We start from the raw sequence: 19816 nt of genomic DNA, 5'->3' as shown, positions 1-19816 counted from the left end.
TCACTTCTAACATGATAGAAATCAGAGGTGACACCGGCTGCAATCCAATAAAGAAAAGTTGCTTCAGCTCAGCATGCCAGCGCTCCGCTCTTAAAAAGTGGAACTAAACCCATCGATTTAACAATTTGAAAAAAGAGCAGTTACATTTCGGGAATAAAACTGTCACATTTGCTTGTGTTCTCAATCAAACTGTCAAACCATTCAATGGCTGGAGTCATGACTGATCATATGCACAACACCATGGCAGTTACAGGTCAAACAGAGGCTAAGATGGCAGATTCCTTGGCCAAAAAGTATAGGAGGGTTTAGTTCTGCTTTAAAGAGGAGCTCCTTCAAAAAAAAAAAATAAAATAAAAAAGTCAGCCGCTACAAATAAATTCTGTAGCTGCTGACTTTTAACATAAGGACACTTACCCGTCTACGAATCCAGCGGTGTCTTCACCCCAGCCGATTTTTCAATCGGCTCTCGGGCACTGCCGCTGTCATTTCTTGTATAGGAAAGCGGCCCACAGCTGGTGCTTTGTGACTAGCCAGACGGTGGGGGAAGGAGGGGGTGAACTTCCAGGTGGCTTTGCAAAGTCACCCGGAAGTGGGAGTGGGTACCTGTCAAAACCAGGGGCCCCCTCCCCCCCACCCGCCCCCTGAAAGGTGCCAAACCAAACAAGCGGAGCTTTCCCTTTTGGGTGGAGCTCTGCTTTATATCCAGTTGTAGGCTGACAACAGTGCCTCTGCTGCACCAAAATTTCAAGCACCGTTCTCCCCTGCTAAAGTGCAGAAGACATCTCCCTTTCCATAACATTAGGAGGTGTCCTGTAGTCCACCAGAGAAGAACAGGCCGACGACAATGCTCATGATATACGATTCAGTAGAGGCACTGGCTGAGCTTAACATAAACTAAGTAGCCTCACTGGATTTCTGGCAGATGGACAGGTATTTTTTGTACCTGTAGCAAAAAACAAAAAAGCAAAAAAAAAAAACACTACAAAACATGGAAAAAATGAGTACACTGAATATTTCCTCTTTTTATTGCGAGACATACATTCTACCCAGTGCTAGCTTTGAATACATTCAAGAGACAGCATGGCACTGTACATATACAGTACAAGCCAAAATTCCTTCCTTACCCCATGAAAGCAGTACGATCCGCTAAGAAATTCTTTGATCAGCTGCTCATCGGTCAGCTTGGAGATGTGTGTGGTTCCCACAGTCACCTGCTGCTGAGATCCCACAGTGACCGGCTTGTGAATGGTGGAAAACTTGTCCTTCATAGACTGTTTCTCTTCCTGTAATGACATGTATAGAACATACAATGACAAACATACTTCCCACAGTTGATCTAAGACATGTAAAAACATTCCCGTCTCTGGTGGGGGGGGGGGGGGGGGGGGCGGGGTAAAGCTAAATATATTTTGGAGGGTGGGGTTGTGCCTTTAGGAGTGCATCCAAAATTTGTGATCATGCAATGGACTTCAATGGCCCCAAATTTAGGAGCCAATCAGCACATTGTTAAATTGTGATCATGCCAATAACTAACTACTGCCCACTCACAGTAGTACTGCGGGCAGGTGGCATCTCCATGCCTCTGTACGCCTGGACCTTGCTTCTGGTATGCATGCACGCACCCCCTGCCAACCCGCGCTGTGATTGGATGCAGCACGATTTTGGCAGCTGATTGGCTGCGGCCAAATCTCACACACAGAGGGGTTGATTTACTAAAACTGGAGAGGGAAAAATCTGGTGCAGTTTCTGCATGGAAACCAATCGGCTTCCAGGTTTGGATTGTCAAAGCTTAATTGAACAAGCTGAAGTTAGAAGCCGATACCATGTACAGCTGCACCAGATTTTGCCGTTTTAGTAAATCAACCTCAGAGTTCTGTGTTCACAAAAACACAGAACTCTGTGTACTGTGAACAGCGATCTGGCTGTTTCTTCTCCCTGGAAAAGCAGGGAAAAGAAACAGATAGCAAAGTAAAAGCAGCACACATTACACACTGAAGGCACGCAGTTAACCCCTTGATTGCCCCTAGAGATTAAAGGAGTTGTAAACCCCTCACAGTTCTTCACCTTAATGCATTCAATGGGGGGGCAGGGCCGAGCCCTGCTGCCTGTGCCAATGGACGTAGCAGCAGGACTAGGGGAGCGTGCCTGCACGAGTGCCCCCATTGGAAGCGGCTCTCTGTAGGGGCACTCGAGAAGAGGAAGAGCCAGGAGCGGGGGACCCCAGAAATGGAGGATCGGGGCCGCTCTGTGCAAAATCCTGTGCAAAAAGTGTGTTAAATTTGGTGTTATCGCTCTCAGTCTTTCATAATGGCCACTGGAAGGTCAACATGACACCTCATGGCTAAGAACTCTCTGAGGATCTGAAAAAATAGAATTGTTGCGCTACATAAAGATTCTCTAGGCCAGGGGTAGGCAACCTCGGCACTCCAGCTGTGGTGAAACTACAAACCATGAATGCCAACATGTACTGTGACATACTGAAGTAGAGCATGATCCCCTCCCTTCGGAGACTGGGCCGCAGGGCAGTATTCCAACATAACGACCCCAAACACACCACCAAGCTGACACACAAAGAAAAAAACAAAAAAAACAAAACAAAACAAAAAAAAAAAAACAAAAACAGAGCAATAGAAGGGACTTTTTTAAAGGACAAGTTGTCCTTTGAGAACACGTTCCACACGTTTTGAGGGTGAAATGAGTAACATTTTCCGGCACCCGCTGTCAAAATTAAAAAAAAAAAAAAAAAAAAAAAAAAAAAAAAAAAAAGAGCGCAGCTGTGTGAGGCTCCGCCCACATGGCTGCATCATTCATTTACAGAGTTCGTGAACGAATGCCTACAAGTTCCATCAGCCTTTGTGGCCGACAGCTTGTAGCTTCAATAAGCTGCGAGGGTGCTGGTGAGCGCTCTCGTAGCCATTGAGCTCCCTGTCGTTCAGTAACTGCCTGCCTGTTTTTTTAACCTGCAAAATTACACTTTTTTTTTTTTTTTTTTTTAAAAAGGGATCTTAAAAAAAAAAAAAAAAAAAAAAAAAAAAAGGAAGAAGGAGTACATATTTGAATCAAAGGTTTTTTTTTTTCTCCCCACAGTATAGTGTTACTTAACCACTTCCGCACCGCCCATCATCGTTATACGTCGGTACTTTGAAGAGGAGTATCATTGTTATGGCAGCAGCTAGCTGACATAACCCCGGTATCCTCTTCTACAGTGGGCAGTCTGCTTCAAGATAAAAGTGGTCTATCTGCCGCAAGATCACTTTTAATCGGCAGCGGCACCGCCCCATCCCCCCCCCCCCGGTGCCCTCCGCCACTTACCGGAGCCATCGGCAGCAGCGGAGGCGATCGGATCCTTTCCCTAGCCTGACATGGAGACTAATGAGGGGAAGATGGCCCCCACCCGTCTCCATATCATTGAAGAGCGGAAGCCCATAACTCAACGGCTTTTTTTTTTTTTCCAGTTTTTTTAAATGACAAATTTTTTTATTTATTTTTTTTTTTAATTGCATTATAGTGTAAATATGAGATCTGAGGTGTTTTTGATCCCAGATCTTATATTTAAGAGGTCCTGTCATGCTTTTTTTCTATGACAAGGGATGTTTACATTCCTTGTAATAGGAATAAAAGCGACACAATATGAAACGGTGTTCAAACCACACATGGGAGGTATCGCCGCGATGCATGTAGAATTTTTTAAACGTCGCCTAAGGAGATTTTTAAGGGTAAAAGTTTGTCGCCATTCCACGAGCGGGCGCAATTTTGAAGCGTGACATGTTGGGTATCAACTTACTCGGCGTAACATTATCTTTCACAATGTAAAAAAAAAATTGGGCTAACTTTACTGTTGTCTTATTTTTTTAATTTAAAAAAAATGTATTTTTTTCCAAAAAAAGTGCGCTTGTAAAACTGCTGCGCAAATACTGTGTGACAGGAAAAAAATATATATATTTGGAGATTCTAACTAATTTTCTAGCAAAAAAAAAAACAAAAAAACACAAACACAACAGTTTTTAACTTGTAAACACCAAATCTCAGAAAGAGGCTCGGTCCTTAAAGCAGAGGTTCACACAAAAATTGAACCTCCGCTTTTCGGAACCCTCCCCCCCCCTCCGGTGTCACATTTGGCGCCTTTCAGGGGGGAGAGGGGTGCAGATACCCGTCTAAGACAGGTATTTGCACCCACTTCCGGCAGACTCCCACGGGAATCTACGCCCCCTCCCGTCCCCACCCCGCTGTCTCCTGGGACACACAAGGGTCCCAGAGACAGTGGGGACTAGTTAGGAAGTGCAGCACGACTCGCGCATGCGCAGTAGGGAACCAGGAAGGGAAGCCGCAGCGATTCCCTTACAGAGAATAGCGGCGGCAGCACCCAAGGACCGAGGGACGATTTGGTCTCGGGGTGCCGACATCGCTGGACCCTGGGACAGGTGAGTGTCCTTATTTTAAAAGTCAGCAGCTGCAGTATTTGTATTACATTTTTTTTTTTTTCATGGGACTCCCTCTTTAAGTGGTTAGTGTAACGTTTGAATTACTGTGCATGTACTACAACACGTTGCAGCACAAACAAGTGTTTCAGCCCTAAAACAATTACCTCTTTGCTGGGTTTAATTGGCACCTTTAGGGTCTCTTGTTGCTGCTGTTCAAGCTTTTCCAGACTCTGAGGCCTTAGAGGTGACCCTGACAATGACTGGCAAAAAATATCATTTATAGGGGAAGTTTTAAACCTGTGAGAGCGAGAGAGAAAAGGGTTAATATAAGCATTAGTTACAAGACAAAGTGAGTGTGGGGTTGTGTGTCGTTTCAGCGAAGGATTTTCTTTTTTACCTGATTGCATTTTGTTTTCATTATTTATTATTACATTTTGTATCTGATGAAGACAATCTTTGTTTTACAAAGATATATTTATGGACACAGCAATACATTTCTACAGCTTACTTTGTATCTCCTTTTTGTCTTATTAAAAATCTAGTACTGAACTGTCACTGCTGTCATGGCTCACCGAGTTCTGAAAACAATCATCAATGTCATCAAAATGGCAATGCCAAACATGAAGAGCAGACGAGAGCGCCATCTGCTGGCCAAATAACAGAATGCAGTCATACTATTATGCAATATCTCATATTAAACCACTTCAGCTCTGGAAGAATTTATCCCCCTTCATGTGACCAGACCATTTTTTGCTATTAAGCACTGCACTACTTTAACTGGCAATTGCTCATTCATGCAACACTGTACCCATTTTCATAATTTGTTTTCAAATAAATAGAGTTTTCTTTTGGTGGCATTTGATCATAACGGGTTTTTTTTTTTTTTTTTGAAAAAAAAAAAACAACCCACAAAATGTGTAAATAGATAGATAGATCTATCTATCTATCTCACACGTTCTGCTATAAAACACATCCAATAATAATAATTTAAAAAAAATTGGTTTGTGCAAAAGTTATAGCTATTACAAACTATGAGTATATATATATATATATATATATATATATATATATATATATATATATATATATATATATATATATATACACACACATACATATACACACACACACACATACATACATACATACATATATACATACACACACACACACACACACACTAATGGCAATATGATCAGCGACTTAGCATGGGACTGCTATAGCCCACCACACTATCTGACACCGAGATGGAACCGACAATACAGTGATAATACTATACACTGTCACCGTACTAATGACACTGGCTGGGAAGGGGTTAACATCTCGGGTAATCAAGGGGTTAAATATGTGCCTCAAGTGTATTTTGTGTAATGTGTGCTGCTTTTTACTAAAGATCTGTTTCTTCTCCCTACAGGGAGAAGAAACAGATTGTTCCCTCTGTATAGAGCCTCCTTTTGATTGTCAACAGGGCTCTGATTGGGCACAGCTGATCAGCAGGTCCCCGCCATTGTTGACAAACTTCTGCTGTGTACAATCACAGCAAGTGTGTGCCCTAAATCCGGAAACAGGCAGCGACGTACCGGTACGTCGCTGTGCCTGTACGGGCAACCTGTCTGCAGTTCATTTGGGGGCGGGTGGTCCAGAAGTAGTTAATCAGACTTAAAGTGGAAGGAAAGGCTCTCTTTCATTCACCTTCCTGCAATCATATACCCCAATACTACTACAGCATTATGGTTACAATTGTAAAAAGATGTTTTTCTTTACCGTTTAGCTCTAAAATCGCTCCTGCCATGTGATTGCAAAGCCTATCACTTCATGCAGAGTGGCTGTGGGGCGTCTGATGGCTCCTGGGGGTGTCATTACTAGCTGAGGGATGGTCTGGTGGTACAGAGGCATGGCAGAGCCAATCTGAACAGCGATGTAATGATTACACAGACACCAACATAAAGGAAGTGCCTGTGAGCAGCCATATTCAGCTGCAGAGGCATACCATTGTTGGTAAAGCTCAGGAGATTGCCGATGGTCTGTTGTTTCCAATCTAGGCAAATCAGCAAATTGAGATAATGCACAATATAAAAGTTTTGTTTGCTACACATACTAAGCAAGGGCAGATTTTGATTTCTAACGAGAATACTCCACTTCAACCCCTTGGATCACTGATCAGGCGACTACTGTGTTGAGCATCGGTCTGCTTCTCCAGCATATTATTTTAACCCTTGCTGCAGCAAATAGTACAGTGAGAAAATAAAAATAAAAGAAGAATGCACACATTACTGCTAGTAAAGCCTGACGGATGTAAATATATTATATATATATTTTTTTTTAAATAAGGCTTTATCCAAATCATCCTAAAACAATATGGCATAATCGGAGTAAAATTCCAGCCTAAACTTACCCAATCTTAAAAAAAAATTCTCTCTCCCCTCTAACACTTATGCTGACTAACCTGTGTTAAAAAAAAAAAAAAAGGATGATCCGGCAGCAGCGGCGAGGAGGGCGTGCTGATGAGGGCGGGAACATAGAAGCCTATGGGTAACATCACCACTCCCGGAATTCCCAGCTTTCGCCTCTCCCCTGTAGCCAGCTGCTGGCTGACATAGGGGATTAACGTGACCGGCCTGAAAATAGGCATTTACATCTTTTTCACGCGGGTTATCCAGCATATGTGATAGGAGGAGGGGGCATATTTAAGACTAGTTACATTTAGCCTGGAATTCTCTTAACTGCAAGTCTCCAAATTCCTATATGCTCTGGAAAGACATCTCAAATATAGTGTGCCAAGTCATGAATTTACCTCCATGTGCACTCATTCTTCCAAGCAAGGTGAACATATATTTTGATGGATGTAATGTTGGATTATATGCATAATATAACTTATCTTTTTTTTCATCTATGTGATGAACCCCATTTTTGTCAATGTGTGTCCCCCGAGGAAGCAGACAAGCGAAACTGATGCACAGGGACTGACTCACTTTTTTAGAATAATATTGCTGCAATTTGGTGGATTATTGCTGCCATTGTTATATATTTATGTAAGTTTTTTTATTATTTTTATGCATGATATTACATGCTTAAAGCGGGGGTCCACCTATCTATCATTTTTTTTTTTTTTTAGTTCATTCACAAACGTTTCTTCTCAGCATTACATACTCACATATTGTGTGTAATATGTCCGCCTGTGTCAGATTTCGTCGGAAAGAATAACTTATATTATTCACTGCAGGCGGTTTCCATCTTCATTGTGGGCATTTGAAGCCCACAAGCATTTATTTCCTGGATGTGGTGAATGCTGTGCTCCCAGCATTCACCGCTTGTTCCCGCACATGCTCAGTGGCATCCTGGGAAGCCTGAGACTAGCTCCCAGGAGACTGTGCGGAGTCTGGGAGAGGCTAGAAACACGCCTACTCCCACGGGAGGAGAACCAGGAAGTGCAAAGAAGAATAGAAAAATAAAAGGTAATTACGGCGATTTAAATTTTTTTAAACGGCATGTCAGCATCTAGGCAAGGAAGAGAATACATACAGATATTGTTCAAAATTTGGGTGGAACCCCGCTTTAATTCTTGTTTTTCAATAAAACTGTATGGATTTTTATATTATAGAGTGTCCCACTTGCCTCTAAAGTCTGGTCAAACTTTTCATTTTTTGTACCTATGCCATGAATTATTTGAATATGAATTATCCACATAGGAGATACTAAAACCATAGCTTGTCCGAACCAATCAATTTTTTGTTTCGAGCGATATCACTTTGGCATGGGGCAACTCATCAACAAAAAAAACAAAAAACACAACTTACAATACAGTTCTATGAATGAGAACAGGTAGTCCTAAAAATACACACTAGGGGAGATTTACTAAAGCTGGTGCGCACAGAATCTGGTGCAGCTCTGCATAGTAACAAATCAACTTCCAGGTTTTATTGTCAAAGATTAATTGAACAAGCTGAAGTTAAGCCCAGATTCACACGGACAGCGGGAATGAAATCGTGCGAGTTCAGCTGAACTCGCACAATTTCATTCCTGCATGTCAGTCCCGACTTCGGGGGCCATTTCAGAGACATCTGTGCGGGTTTCTGCACTGATGTCTATTTAAATTGCACCCCAAAGTCACCAAAAGTAGTACAGAAACTACCTTTGGGAATAGGTGCGGCGCTGCAATTACGGCATTGCACAGATTCGGACAGTGGCATTGCCAGCAATAGCCGCCGGTTTGGCATGCGATTTGACATGTCAAATCGCATGCCAAATTATCGCTGCAACGTGAACCAGGGATTAGAAGCAGATTGGTTACTGTGCACATCTGCACTAGATTCTGAGTGCTCCAGTTTTAGTAAATCTCCCCGAATGTAACACAAAATAAACCTATAGTAAACACACCTGTACTTTGGATGAGTGCACAGTAGTGGTGTCAAAATGATAACTTCATATTCACATGTGATGACTTCTGCTACAGACAAGATCTCATGCTTGGCCTCCGGGTGGCATATATACATGACTGTACTGCTTCGTGGCAAGTTCTGTTTTAAGCTGCACGGTGTTCCGTCACTCATTTCCAATGGATAGTACGGAGTCATCTGTCCTTCAATATTTTTGGTGGGGATCTGAAAATAAAACAAACCATGTTGAGAAAAATGGAGAGAGTATTTCGGGGGGGGGGGGGGGGATTGGGTCTTGGAACAGAAGTTGAAGGGAGCGAACATACATTGAAAGCATCAGCCAGACTCTGAGTTCCAGCCACAAAGGATAAAAACTTTATTAACCACTTGCCTACCAGGCGCTTTCACCCCCTTCCTGCCCAGGCTAATTTTCGGGCTTTCAGCGCTGTTGCACTTTGACAATTGAGCGGTCATGCAGCTGTACCCATATGACATTTTTAGCAATTTTTTTTCACACAAATAGATTTTTTTGGTGGGTCGTTTATTTTTTGCTAAACAAATGAAAAAGAAATTTTTTTTTTTTTTAATGAGTTTTTGTTATAATATTTTGCAAACAGGTAATTTTTCTCCATCACTGATGTGTGCTGATGGGCAACACTGAGGAGGAACGGATTGGCAGCACTGATGGGCAATGTTGGGGCCCTAAGTGCCCTGATGCAGATGTTCCATTTCACACAACTAGTTACTGGCTCCCTCCTCACGCTGTGACATCGTGAAGAAAGGAATGCCGATAACTGGCAAGTGTATTTACATCAGGATCAGATGTGATTGGACACAGCTGATCGGTAAATAGCCGCTGTGATTGGCTCTTTACCTCAAACTGTGATCAGCTGTGTCCGAGGGACACAGTGATAACAGAGCGCGCTGGCCGCGTGCCGCAGCAGGTGTGATCATGGGAGGACGTCATATAACACCGTCCCAGAAATGGCTGACTACGTTGTAGCCTTGTTCAATATGAATTGAACAAGGAAAGAGTAAAGGATAGGTTCCTCAGGTTGGGACTTTAAACAGGCCACAGTTTTGTAGAAAAAGTATTATACATTTATTGCACATTGATGCCAATTACAACATAGAAATGGGAATAAAAGCAACAAACATTGTGAAAAGAAATGGAAACAGCTGCGGAGAAAGCCCGGAACTTGTCGGACAGACAGAACGTCCAACGCGTTTCGAAAAAAGCTAAATGCAGATCTTCAGCGACAGAGGGCTTGTGGGTTCCAAATCTGTAGCTTATATTAGAACTGGGGGAAAAAAAAAAAATCGATTTAAATCTTGAATCAAGTTGAGAGGTCAAACCAATTCAAAATTTAAGCAAATCTATTTTTTTTTTTCACCGCGCCGGTTCTGAAGGGCTGCGGGCAGGAGTTTTTAGACGAGGTCGCGGCTTCAGACTAGTCCGCGAGGCCGTGGACTAGGCCAAAGCCACGGCCTCGCCTAAAAACTCCTGCCCACAGCTCTTCAGGACCAGCGCGGTGTCCAAAAAAACAAAAAAAACAAAAAAAAAACAAAAAAAAAACAAAAACAAAAACTTGATTCCTCTTTAAGCAGGCCCACATTTGTATGATGAGATTATTGGGTGAGCAGAAGTATATCATAATAGATAAGACTGGGTCCTATCACACGTCAACACGAGGAAATGCCTGGAGAAGAAATACAACTGTATCTAGTAGCCTATTCCATTTTGCAAATCATATTGAATCAATATGAATAAAGTATGAATAAAAAGGTGACACTAAACTATGGGAATCTGCTGGTATGCAGATGCCATGCCTAGCTGGGTGTATAATTATAGTGTCTTCCACTTCAGATACATTACAGAACTGTAAAGGGAACTACAAAAAATATGGTACGGCAACAGAATGCCAATACTGGACAAATCCCCAGATTCAGTAAATTAAGGCACCCTAAATATTACATCAAATTTACTTTAACCACTTCGCGACCGCCCACATATTATATTCCTAGTACGTGATCCGACCCTTCCGTGTCTGGGGCATGCACTTGGGAGCTGATCTGTTGGTACCGGGGACTCGATGTCTGCTGCCACCTGCTGATCATTAGGCAGAGAGGCAGAGAGCCAGAACGGTGATCTGCCCATGTAAACAAGGCAGATCGCCGTTTTGTCAGTAGGGAACTCATTGATCCTGTGTGTCTGCAAAGCAGGAACATGGATCAATGCCTTCCCCTAATAAAAGCATCTCCCACACAGCGCACAAACACAAGCTAGGCATGCAGTTAACCCTTTCCTTTGATCGTCGTAGATGTTAACCCCTTCCCAGCCACTGTCATTAGTACAGTGACAGTTCATATTTTTAGCACTGATCGCTGTATTAGTGTCACTGGTCCTCAAAAAGTGTCCCGACTGTCCGCCACAAAATCACAGGCCTGCTATAATTTACTAATTGCCGCCATTACTAGTAAAAAATATATAAAAATATCCCATAGTTTGTAGACGCTATATCTTTTGCGCAAACCAATCAATATATGCTTATTGGGAGTTTTCTTTTACCAAAAACCATGTAGTAGAATACATATTGGCCTAAATTTATGAAAAAAATTACATTTTTTTAATTGGATATGTTTTATGGCAGAAAGTCAAAAATAGTTTTTTTTTTGTTTATAGCGCAAAAAATATACTGCAGAATCACAAATACAGCCAAAAGAAAGCTATATTTGTGGGAAAAAAAAAGGACATCAATTTTATTTGTGTACAGCGTTGCATGACTGTGCAATTGTCAGTTAAAGCAACAGAGCCATATTGCAAAAAATGGCCTGCTTGGGGGGGGGGGGGGGGGGTGTAAACCTTCTGGAGCGCAAGTGGTTACTCACTTGCTTACTGGGCTCTTACACCCCCTTCCTGCCCAGGCCAATTGTCAGCTTTCAGTGCTATCACACTTTGAATGATAATTGCGCGGTCATGCGATACTGTACTTATATTTTTTGAGTCAGAGCTTTCTTTTGGTGGTATTTAATTACCATTGGGATTTTTAATTTTTTGCTAAACGAAAAAAAGACCAATAATTTTGAAAAAACAAACTTTTGTTTTAAATTTCTGTTATAACATTTTGCAAACAAGTAATTTTTCTCCTTCACCGATGAGGCTGCACTGATCATCAGAGTACTGATGATTAGTGCACTGAATATCTGTGTACATGTAACCCTGTGACATTGGCCGGTTACTGGCTCTCCTCACGCTGTCACAGCAAGTGAGAAAAGTACTGCTAATAACTGGCAAGTCTGTGTACAATGATCAGCTGTGATTGGACACAACTGATCACATGGTGAAGGGGTGCTGTGATTGGCCCTTTACCGCCATCTGTGATTGTCTGTGTCCAATGAACACAGTGCTCACCGGATGTGTGCCCCAGGGGGTGTGATTCCGGGAGCCGCTCTGTAGCACAGTAAGGAAGTAGTTAAAGGGCAAGTTCACCTTTACAGAAAAATCTGTAAGGTGAACTTTCACAGGACCCCCACATCGCTCCTCCCCCCCCCCTGCATGGCGGTGGAACACCCGTTTTGAGCCCCGGTATAGCCGCCTCACGGCTCCGGGAATTGGAAATGCTCGGAGTTTAATCTCCTAAACATACCCAGGAGGGATGCATTCTAATTGGTCGGCGCTGTTACATGGGTGGCGCAGACCAATCAGAACCCACGTAGCCCGTCCTCTCAGCGGGGAAGAAGAGAGAAACCTGATAGTATTTCTAAACGAAGGAGCTGTGAGGCGGCTATACCGGGGCTCAGAATGGGCGATCCCCTTAATGCAGGTCAGCGGGACCCCGAGGAAGGGGTGTCGTGTAATTTCACCTTACAGATTTTTCTGTAAAAGTGAACTTACACTTATATCATTGTGATTAGTGAACGCACACAGATTGGCCACGATTTCTCCTCCCTATCTATTCTAACTCATTCCCAGATCAAATCAAAGAATAAAACGCTTATAAGGAACATATTAATACCCAATCAAATCATCTAAACAATGCAAGAGATGCTACCATGCTTTGTAAATGTACCACCGTTTTATATCTAGATATTTGTTTTGCTCACTCTTTTGCTTTCCGCTTTCCCTCCTTCATGCCGGCGGTCCCCTGCAGGACATAGTAATTATACAATGTTAGTCAGAAAACATTCTCAATGGAATACTTAGAATTGTAAACAAAAGTGAACGGTGACTGGGAGTGGTAGCAGCCATTTAAAGAGAAACTATGTTAAAAGTAGTTGTAAACCTCAGACATGAAATATTAACAAAGCATATCCCTCTATAGTGTGTACTTGTCTCATTCCAGAGCACTAAGTGTCATTTCTGTCCGCTGCCAGAGCACTAAGTGTCATTTCTGTCCGCTGCCTTGTTCCTCTGCTATCAGCATGGATCACTTTTTTTATTCTTTAATTTTACATTCAAGGAAATGAACAGAAGGCATTAAAAGCGGAGTTCCACCCAAAAGTGTAACTTCTGCTCATTTGTCTCCTCTCCCCATCCAGTGCCACACCTGGCACCTTTCAGTAAAGAGCTTATGTCATAGTCTTTACTGTGACCCAAGATGTTGTGTCCGAGCGACACACCGAACCACCGATCGCCAAGCAGCGTGCCCCCGAGCAGCATGTTCTGAAGGACTTCATGTGACGTACAGTAACAATTAAACCACCGCCCGGCCATCATTTTGCTATAGGCCAGACGGAATGTGGTTAAGCTTTGACAATAAAACCTGGAAGCGGACTGGTTTCTATGCAGAGCTGCACCAGATTTTGTACCCTACCAGTTTTAGTAAATCGACCCCACAATCTACTTTGGGGAGCCTTCCAGGGAAATAGAAAGCTAAAGGGGGATTCAGCCCACCTAAACCTGAAACGTTTTGAAGTTGGCTTTCAGAGGTCAAAGTATTTAAAATGCCAAACCTGAGTCATGTGAGCTCTTCTTCACCATGTTTCCAAGGTAATACTCCTGAATACGTGTCTGTTTTTAATAAAAAATAAAAAAAACGGCATTTTCAGCACATATTTCCTTGAAAGTTCTCCAAGCTGAGTAGTCAGAATAGATTATTTGCACACACCTGTCCTGCTTCTTTCTCCTCATGGTATTGTCGTATGTGTTTCCCATGGCACACCTCGTACGTCCAATATGACTCGATCTATAATGGTAAGAAGCTGAATATTGGTAAAGGAACCACAAGGCCATACAATTTTTTAGCTTTAGATTTATATCAAACTTCCTACTTGCTCCAAGTCAGTGACTGACAAAAGGACTAGAATCACTACACAAGAATGACTATTAAAGAGGAACTGCAGTCTGCTCACATAATTTGTAATAAAAACCATCTTTGCCATTCTGAAGCTTCCCTCCAACCACTTTGCATATTATTTTACATATACTGTGATTCTTTACTTGCCAAATATGCTGCACAAAATTGCCCTCCACTATATCTGGATGCAGCCATTTTAACTGTGGGCAGCTGAAGCTGCTGCCTGCTTACTTCCTAGATTTACACACATACACACACACACACACACACACAGGCACACCTCCAGCTCTGCAGCTCTCAGCCCTCTTATGACTCATCCCCCCCCCTCCCTTCCTGGCAAACTCTCACAAGAGAGCTGTGCATGATGTCATAAGCCTAGGCTTATTACCAGACAATGTAAAGAAAATGGTTTAATCAGCGCAAACAATGTACTACACAAAATTACTAACGCAGCTAGCACAAAAAGATAACCACATAATCCCTGTAGGAGTATTGTAAAATAAGGTGCGGCGCATAAACAGTTAAAGGGGTTGTAAACGCTTGTGTTTTTTCACCTAATGCATCCTAAGGTGAAGAAACACCGGGCAGTCACACCCCCCCCCCCCCGTTTTACTTACCTGAGCCCTGGAATTTCCCCTGGCAGAGACATGCCCTTCCTTTGCCCGGGGGTCTTGATTGGATAGATTGATATTAGCGCAGCCATTGGCCCCCCGCTGCTGTCAATCAAATCCAATGACGCTGGCACCGGGGCAGAGTCCGGCGTTCGTGTCTATCGATGCAAGTGCTGGACTCGGGAGCACGCCCGCAAGGTAACCCCTCAGGACAGCGTTTCCCCTAGGGTGTTATCTGATAAGAGGAGGAGCCGTGAGAGCCACCGAGGGACCCCAGAAGTCGGTGTTTGGGGCCACTCTGTGCAAAACGAACTGCACAGTGGAGGAAAGTATGATAGGTTTGTTATAAAAAACAAAACAAAAAAAAAAAAAAAAAACAAACACACACGCGAACCTTTACAGTCACTTTAATAAAAAACAGTCCAGTCAAAAGTCCAGAAAAAAAAAAAAGATAAAGAGGACTAAAGATCCCAGCAGACACCAAGAGACTTCCACGTGATAGTTCAGGAAACAATGGTGACAGGCCCTCCACCTCCAAAGCACTCGCTTCGCTCACCTCTATTAATGGACCACTGAACTAACAGATGGTCAATTGCACAGATCCCAAATCTGGGTTAAGAATCCGGATATAACCAGGAACTTCGCTCGATTCTCCAAAGGCATGAAATAGGACAAGAAAGGATCCAAGTGCTGTCTGTTATAAAACCGGCTTTATTAAAGCTTAAAAAATATTACTCACAAACATCCTCATGATATGCACATGTACAGAACACCACGGCGGTGTATGAGAAGCAGGTCGGCAGCGGGTGACGTCAGCGCGTGGCTCCTCCTCCTGTACGCGCTACGTTGAGAGAACTTCTTCAGTGGCGAAGTTCTCTGAACGTAACGCGTCACCATTGCTTCCTAAACTGTGCCTGTCACGTGGAAGTCTCTTGGTGTCTGCTGAGATCTTTAGTCCTCTTCATCTCTTTTTTTGGACTTTTGACTGGACTGTTTTTTATTAAGACTCGGTTCACACAGGGGCGGCACGACTTGCAGGTCGCCCCACCGAGGCGACCTGCACACGACTGCCACGGCGACTTGCAAAATGACTTCTGTATAGAAGTCTATGCAAGTCGCCCCCAAAGTAATACAGGAACCTTTTTCTAAGTCGCCTGACAAGTCGCCCCTGTGTGAACCGGCTCTAACGGTTTATGTGCTGCACTTTATTACCAGACAAGAAACAGGAAGTGGTCTGTATAAGGTATTTACTGGCAGAAAAAAAAAATGTTTTGCTATCCAAAGTTAAAAACAACAAGATCAGAAAATTTAATAGATGGAAAGTTTTTTTTTTTTTTTTTTTTTTAAAAAGACTGAAGGTCCTCCGCTTTAAGGAATTCAAATAATCAAAAAAGGGACGTCAGTAATGGCAGCCTATGGCACAAGTTTCCTGTAGGAAAATACAGTAGAAGAAAGAATCCAGAACAAATACCCGATATGAGCAGCTGGTCTGTCTGAAAAGAGGTTCGAGCAGTTCAGCTGGTGTTGGTCCTTTATAATCCCGTTCTTCCTCCTTAAAAAAAAACAAAATAAAGAAAAAAGTAATACATTCATGTACACAATTTTTGTATTTTTAAAGCTGAACTCCACCTTTCTTTTCGGTAGAACTGAATGCAATGATCAGTCCCAGCATAGATCAGAGCTCTGTACCATGTTGCTCTGTTGTCTGCAGATCCCCTGATATTCTGGGTTTAGTTGTGGTTTAGTACCATGTGACACTCTGTATAGTTTGATGTAGACCGAATCCCTTCCATAGCCACTTCCTACTGCATCTCTAGCCTAAAACACACCCCTCTGTAGTCAGACAGTGCAAATGATGCAACTTCCTTCACAGCTCTGATGGTGGGTGGGATGGAATACATTCTAATTAGCATTCAATCCCGCCCAGTCACACCCACAGGAAAAATCAAAACCTCCCCAGTCCCGCCTCACAGATCACAGCATTTTTCAAAATCAAATAGTACACGCCTTCATACACAGCCTGTTCTGAAAGCTAGCTGTGCTACTGCTGGGCAGGATTGAAGGGATTACAATTAGAATTTAGTGCTGCCCAGGTAAATATGCTGACCAGTGTGACCAAGGAGAATTCTACCCCTCAGATCCTGACCTCTCAGAGCCCTGCTCTCTGCAAAGTGATTCGTTTACATATACAGTGAGGGGGGAAAAAAAAAAGTATTTGATCCCCTGCTGATTTTGTACGTTTGCTCACTGACAAAGAAATGATCAGACTAAGGGCCGGTTCACACGGGGGCGACTTGTCAGGCGACCTAGCCGCCTGACAAGTCGCCTCCCGTTCTGTACAATGGAACCGTTCTAATCGGAGCGACGCAAGTCGCTCCGACTTAGAAGAAAGGTTCCTGTACTACTTTGGGGGCGACTTGCATAGACTTCTATACAGAAGTCGTCTTGCAAGTCGCCCCGGCAGTCGTGTGCAGGTCGCCTCGGTGAGGCGACCTGCAAGTCGTGCCGCGTCTAGTGTGAACCGGCACTCATTTTAATGGTCGGTTTATTTTAACAGTGAGAGAGACAGAATAACAAAAATATCCAGAAATAAAAAAAAAAGTTATAAATTGATTTGCATTTTAATGAATGAAATAAGTATTTGACCCCTTCACAAAACATGACTTAGACTTGGCAAAACCCTTGTTGGCAATCATAGAGGGCAGATGTTTCTTGTAGTTGGCCACCAGGTTTGCACACATCTCAGGAGGGATATTGTCCCACTCTGCCTCAAAACCTTAATGACTTTTAGAAGAGGACGTTTTGTAACAAACCTTCAGCTCCCTCCACATCTTTTCTATGGGATTAAGGTCTGGCTAGGCCACTCCAGGACCTTAATGTGCTTCTTCTTGAGCTACTCTGTTGCCTTGCCCATGTGTTTTGGGTCATTGTCATGCTGGAATACACATCCATGACCCATTTTCAATGCTCTGGCTGAGAGAAGGAGGTTCTCACCCAAGATGTGATGGTTCATGGCCCCGTCCATCGTCCCTTTGATGCAGAAAAGTTGTCCTGTCCCCTTAGCAGAAAAACACCCCAAAGCATAATGTTTCCACCTCCATGTTTGATGGTGGGGATGGTGTTCTTGGGGGTCATAGGCAGCATTCCTCCTCCTCCAAACACAGCGAGTTAAGTTGATGCCAAAGAGCTCAAGTTTGGTCTCATCTGACCACAACACATTCACCCAGTTCTCCTCTGAATCATTCAGATGTTCATTAGCAAACTTCAGACAGACCTGTACATGTGCTTTCTTGAGCAAGGGGACCTTTGCAGGCGCTGCAGGATTTCAGTCCTTCATGACGTAGTGTTACTAATTGTTTTCTTGGTGACTATGGTCCCAGCTGCCTTGAGATCATTGACAAGATTCTCCCGTGTAGTTCTGGGCTGATTCCTCACCGTTCTCATGATCATTGAAACTCCACGAGGTGAGATCTTGCATGGAGCCCCAGACCGAGGAAGATTGACAGTTATTGTCACCCTCTCACCAAGCTGCTTGGCGATGGTTTTGTAGCCCATTCCAGCCTTGTGTAGGTCTACTGTACAATCTTGTCTCTGACATCTTTGGACAGCTCTTTGGTCTTGGCCATGGTGGAGAGATTGGAATCTGATTGATTGCTTCTGTGGACAGGTGTCTTTTATACAGGTAACAAGCTAAGATTAGGAGCACTCCCTTTGAAAGTGCTCCTAATCTCAGCTCATTACCTGTATAGAAGACAGCTGGGAGCCAGAAATCTTGCTGATTGATAGGGGATCAAATACTTATTTCACTCATTAAAATGCAAATCAATTTATAACTTTTTTGAAATGTGTTTTTCTGGATTTTTTGTTTTTCTGTCTCTCACTGTTAACCACTTCAGCCGCGGAAGAATTTACCCCCTTCCTGACCAGAGCACTTTTTGCGATTCGGCACTGCGTCGCTTTAACGGACAATTGCGCGGTCCTGCGACGTGGCTCTCAAACAAAATTGACGTCCTTTTTTTCCCACAAATAGAGCTTTCTTTTGGTGGTATTTGATCACCTCTGCGATTTTTATTTTTTGCGCTATAAATAAAATAAGAGCGACAATTTTGAAAAAAAGGCATTATTTTTTACTTTTTGCTATAATAAATATCCCCCAAAAATATATAAAAAAACATTTTTTTTCCTCAGTTTAGGCCGATACGTATTTTTCTACATATTTTTGGTAAAAAATCGCAATAAGCGTTTATTGATTGGTTTGCGCAAAAGTTATAGCGTTTACAAAATAGGGGATAGTTTTATGGCATTTTTATTAATAATTTTTTTTTTTTTTACTAGTTTTGGCGGCGATCAGCGATTTTTATTGTGACTGCGACATTATGGCGGACACATCGGACATTTTTGGGACCATTGTCATTTATACAGCAATCAGTGCTATAAAAATGCATTGATTCCTGTGTAAATGACACTGGCAGTGAAGGGATTAACCACTAGGGGGCGGGGAGGGGTTAAATCAGTACTAGGGAGGGGTTTCTAACTGTAGGGGGGGTTGGGCTGTGTGTGTGACATCACTGATCTCTGCTCCGATGACAGGGAGCAGAGATCGAGTCACACTGTCACTAGGCAGAACGGGGAGATGCTTGTTTACATTAGCATCTCCCCGTTCCTGCTCTCCGTGAGACGATCGCGGGTATCCCCGCGGCGATCGAGTCCCGCGGGACCCGCAACTCGACTCACGGAGCTCCCGGCGGCGCGCACGCAATGACACGGCGGGGAATTCAAATGGATGTACCTGTACGCCCATTTGCCCAGCCGTGCCATTCTGCCGACGTACATCGGCGTGCGCCGGTCGGGAAGCGGTTAAAATAAACCTACCATTAAAATTATAGACTGATCATTTCTTTGTCAGTGGGCAAACGTACAAAATCAGCAGGGGATCAAATAACCCCCCCCCCCCCCCCCTCACTGTATGAAGAAATTGCCTTCATAATACCCTCCCATAGACCTTCCTCTGTAGACTTGCAGTAATTCATTATTTTTTGGCATACTGCAAGACAGAAAGGACACATTTACACCCGCTTTGCAGACCGAAGAGTGATCTGCATTCTGAGCAC

General features: G+C 43.2%; 1 protein-coding gene across 1 annotated transcript in view; it reads right to left on the bottom strand.

The window, feature by feature from the left end:
* The window catches only part of ERLEC1 (endoplasmic reticulum lectin 1), a 39626-nt gene that overhangs the window by 9670 nt on the left and 10140 nt on the right, over window positions 1-19816 (bottom strand). Inside the window, exons 3-9 of the mRNA XM_073628563.1 lie at window positions 16177-16257; window positions 13906-13983; window positions 13751-13808; window positions 12902-12942; window positions 8799-9022; window positions 4586-4718; window positions 1125-1283 (exon numbers count right to left, since the gene is read on the bottom strand). Of these exons, the coding sequence (XP_073484664.1) occupies window positions 1125-1283; window positions 4586-4718; window positions 8799-9022; window positions 12902-12942; window positions 13751-13808; window positions 13906-13983; window positions 16177-16257 (774 nt within the window). The remainder of the gene's footprint in view (window positions 1-1124; window positions 1284-4585; window positions 4719-8798; window positions 9023-12901; window positions 12943-13750; window positions 13809-13905; window positions 13984-16176; window positions 16258-19816) is intronic.

This window comes from Aquarana catesbeiana, linkage group LG04, assembly GCF_042186555.1.
Source record: "Aquarana catesbeiana isolate 2022-GZ linkage group LG04, ASM4218655v1, whole genome shotgun sequence".
NCBI lineage: Eukaryota > Metazoa > Chordata > Amphibia > Anura > Ranidae > Aquarana > Aquarana catesbeiana.
The sequence above is the reverse complement of the archived record's forward strand: the minus strand, read 5'-3'. Positions and strand labels throughout refer to the sequence as shown.